The sequence below is a fragment of the Aplysia californica genome, unplaced genomic scaffold, assembly GCF_000002075.1.
Source record: "Aplysia californica isolate F4 #8 unplaced genomic scaffold, AplCal3.0 scaffold00777, whole genome shotgun sequence".
Taxonomy (NCBI): Eukaryota; Metazoa; Mollusca; class Gastropoda; order Aplysiida; family Aplysiidae; genus Aplysia; species Aplysia californica.
In genome coordinates, this window is record NW_004798047.1 from 126,726 (window position 1) to 131,268 (window position 4,543).

A 4,543-nucleotide genomic window follows, 5' to 3' on the forward strand; every position below is an offset into this window, starting at 1 on the left:
ACCTACGGCTAAAAAGACTTGGCACATTCGATGCATGTAAAAAAGATGTACATGTATAACGGTAATGTTTATCAAGTCACGTCATGTCAGCACAATCTAGTCAGATATTCAGAGATATCCTATCGGCCGCCACTTTTGACCCTGTCACCTCGCTCTAGTGTAATCGTTCATGTAAGACTCAAGATGAAAGCAATCACTGGTCGCGTTAGCAAAGCAAATTACTGGCGCTCATATGACCTTATGCTATTGCGAGCGCCGCAAAAACTTCAACTAAAACAAACAGAGCAAATTACTAACCAACTTACTAAAATAACAAAATAATTAAGTAACTAATTAATTAATTACACTGTGATTGACTAGCTGACTGACTGACTAACCAACCAACCGACAGACTGACTGACTGACTGACTGAACTGACTGACAAAAAACCCCAAAACAACAACAACAACAAACAAATGAATAGATAAATAAACACATTAATTATTTAAATAATGGATAAATATATCAATAAATGAACAAACAAATTACGCCAATTAATATAGAAAACCTAAAAACTAAAAAACAAAAGTAAACTAAATGTCTTTGGCTTTGTTACTAAGTCTGGACGCTAAAGGAACAAACAGACCTTCTAAAAGAACATGATGATTCAATAGGCAACACACCTGGCCCACATCCGACAACTGAATCTCCCCTTGCGGTACAAGAGGACAGAACAAGTAAAGTAGAGTAAATAATAGAACAAACTCGAAATATTTTGAATTAAAAACACAACAAAAAACCATAACCGAAACGGAGCTGAATACGGATGGATTTCAGTTTCTAAAGAACCCCCAAGAGAGGTATCTGACACTAAATAATTATGTGAAGTTGATTTTTTGTTTGTTTGTTTGTTTTTACCCAGAAAAAAAGGGGGTGGGTGGGGGTTGATAATTATGAGTGGCTAGGAGTGGGTCGGTTTGCAGGGGAAGAGTGGCTCAAACTGATACGACTGAACCGGAACAGGAAGTCAAACGAAGGAACAAGTGCCGCCAACACAAACGTGAACTTTTCTAGTCTTCTTTTTTTTTTACTGGAACCTAAATGTGCACAGTAAATACAAGTGAATGGAACATTCTTCGGGCGATCTAGTACGACCCTTCTTCCGTGGGAGACCATGAAGCGGCAGGTCACGAAGTCCACAGGTACAGGAGTAGCATCCTTGCATCTTTTGACCCCGACCTTCTACTTCTACGTCATGGGCCACCTCGGGCGTCTCGCCGACATTGGCGCAATCCAAAGACTGTCACTTTTCCAAAGGTCGCATGCACAGCTCCCTCCATGCGTCATGGTTTATTGGACGACCGACACGACAAGGAGGGACGAGGTGGTGGAAGCCATTTGTGAGCGAATCTGATTGTGTTAGTGAGCGTTTAATGGCACTAGTAATACAATTTTATGCTATATAAGCTCCGAAGATAAGAGGTGTTTTAGTTTTAGCAAGAGTTTTACGGCACTCGCAACACAATAAGGACAAATAAGTGCCGAAGAATATGTGTTGCAAGAGAGTAACATACACAACAACAAAAAAAAGGAGAGAATAGGACGACAGGTGTTTGATAGGAAAGAAAAAGCAAACTATACCAGAGCGCCCGCCAACCACCCACTGATAAGAGGTGTTACAAGAGAGTAACAAACACAATAAAAACAGGAGGAGGCTAATCTGAGGAGGTTGTTTTCGTTTGTTAGCTTGTTTGTTTGTTTGTTGGTCTGTTTGAGTAATACGGAGCACATCGATACAATAACGCTCATTTAGAGCTGGGAAAAATAGTAAGAGTTTTACTACTTTTGCAACACGATGAGGTCACATCAGTGCCCAAGATTAGATGTGTTACAAGAGAATAACTAACACAAAAAGGGGGAGAGATAAGGAAGACAGGTATTATGTACAAAAGGAGGAACTAACCATACTAGAGCACCCGCCAACCACCCACTAATGGTCGTTGAAATTTAGTACCCGTGAAAGACAACAGACAGAGAATAAAAAAGAGAAATGTTTGACTTTTGGGATTAAAGGAATCTGCGTGTCTTCATGTAGGTTACAGAATCATAACACAAACTAAAACGGAACAATTAATATCACAGGAGACAGTAGACAGAACGGTAATATGTGTTCTGGATTGATTTTAAAAAAAACAAAAAAACTGGGTCAATAGGCATGTAACAACCATCTCCGATAGGACCTAGCTAGGCGAGTGAAAAGCCTTGAAAACTCTCGATATGATAGAAAAAATTCATCAACACCCCATTAGGGATTCGAACTTGGGCCACCCGCACTGCAGTCCGGCTTAATATTGACCGAGCTAACGGATGTAGAGAAAAGAAATCTTGTGTGCCAAGTTCCAAAGCTCTACTCTTCCTCCTTCTCTCTCACCTTCCCCCCCCCCTCCCCTCTTTATAATCTAAGACACATGTGGCACTGGTGATAATCAGAAGAAGTAAACACCACGAGAACGCCTCTACTAACTAACTGCCAAAGTCCAGTGGCTTGCTATAACAACAGAACGCGTTGCCCCTAAAGAGAACAGTAAAGCTCTGAGGACAGGGCTTCTATTTGTTTTTTAGTAAAGAACAGAATACCTTTTACTTTTCAGTTTTAGTAAAAGTTTAACGGCACTAACAACACAACTATGTCATATAAGTGCTGAAGATTACTTGAGAGTAACATACAAACCAAAGAATGAGAGATACGGACCATAGAAGTTTGATAGGAAAAAAGGAGAAAAACCACACTAGAGCACCCACAAACCACCCACGAAAAGGACATCGACATAATAGCAGCCATTTCGGTGCAGAAACGGGAAAAACCCACATATATGTACAGAAATAGCCGAGTGAGACTACAGCAGTAGGTCCTACAAGTGAGTTTGAGTAAATAGAAGCACATTATCGACACAATAATGGTCATTTAGTACAGGGGGAAAAGTGAAAAAAGACAAACAGGAACAACAGAGGGAAACAAAGAAGTATTACCTACCTGCAGTGGAGCCTTCTAACTGCTCACTCCTACAAGTGACACCTTCCAACCACCCAGTCCTACAAGGGACACCTTCCAAGTACTCACCCCTACAAGGAACACCTTCCAACCACTCACTCTTACAAGTGACACCTTCCAACCAACCACTCTTACAAGGGACACCTTCCAACCACCCACCCCTACAAGGGGCACCTTCCAACCACCCACAGGACACAACATATCACTCACCGCTTTCGTCTTGGGAATGAAGAACATGAGCAGAGCGCCCAGGATGGGTGGGCAGCCCGCCACGTGAAACGCGATGTCATAGCTGCCCAGATGGTCGTACAATAAACCTGCAAGAAAACAGATGAAGAAAAAAAAAACGTGCTGTGAGAATTTTGCAAACAGTAGTAGTAGTTCTCGGAATTACCCCCATAGACGTGAATCATTATAATATCCTAAACCGTGCAATGTCATGGCTGGAGCTCTTTGCGCTCAACAAAACTTGGCTAAGAAACTTTCGCACCATGGACGTTTAATTAAAAGAAGAGCAAAACACCAGCCTCGATGTAATCGAGTACCCGCAGAAGCTTTTCCTCTTTGACCCTTCATTTCGCTCCAAATGGAGTCGAATAATGCGCTCGTCACGGAAACCAAATTACGTCAGAATGCACGTTCTAGAATATTATAGTGCTTACCTATGAATGACAAATACTACCACCACTGTGACGTTCATAAAAACGAGTACATCTCTCGGGCGTAATACTAATAGTCAGATCAAATGCATTATGAGCACCTGAAAAAGTCCCTCTTTGTTTCCGATTTGTTCTTACTATCAAAATCAAACGACAGTAATAGACAGTTTGATTTGTTTTAGTAAGTGTTTTACGGCACTTGCAACACAATGAGGTCATATAAGTGCCGAAGATTAGAGGTTTTACAAGAGAATAACATACATTTTAAAAAAGGAGGTCTAGTGGTTAGGCTACCGGACTCGTAATCTTGAGGTTGTGGGTTAGGGGGTTCGAGCCGCGGGCCCGACCTCATGTCCTTGGGAGAGGCACTTTACACGAATTTCCATCACTTCATCCAGGTGGGAATGGGTGCCGAGTCATAGACATCGAAAGACCTTGTCAGTATGATAGTGTTTTAATGGCTACTCGCACTGTATGCTTCCCAGGAAGTTGAGGTCGTTTCAGAATGCTCTCAGGTCTGCTGGGGTAATAGTATAGATTGTGAAGCGCATAGAGCTTGCTGTTGAGGGGGGATTTGCGCTATACAAATGCTATCTATCTATTATTATTATTATTGTTATGAAAACGATAGATGTTTGATAGGAAAGAAGAAGCAAACCACACCAGAGCACTCGCCAACCACCCACTGCTAGCTTGGTTGAGTGACGAGTTGGCTATCAGTTGGTTAATTACCTGGTTGATTTGTAGGTAAGCTGATTTTTAGTTCTTAGTTAAGTGAATGGTCGGTCGGTTCTTTGAACCGGATAAATCTATCTAAATCCACAAGGTCCCCTTCACTTCTCTTTTCTCTACC

The 4,543-nt window shown here is 41.6% G+C and overlaps 1 protein-coding gene across 1 annotated transcript in view; it reads right to left on the reverse strand.

Moving 5' to 3' along the window:
• The window catches only part of LOC101851300 (monocarboxylate transporter 10), a gene marked incomplete in the record, with an annotated part of 80,446 nt that overhangs the window by 13,354 nt on the left and 62,549 nt on the right, over positions 1-4,543 (reverse strand). Inside the window, 1 exon segment of the mRNA XM_013088631.2 lies at positions 3,242-3,348. Within this exon segment, the coding sequence (XP_012944085.1) occupies positions 3,242-3,348 (107 nt within the window).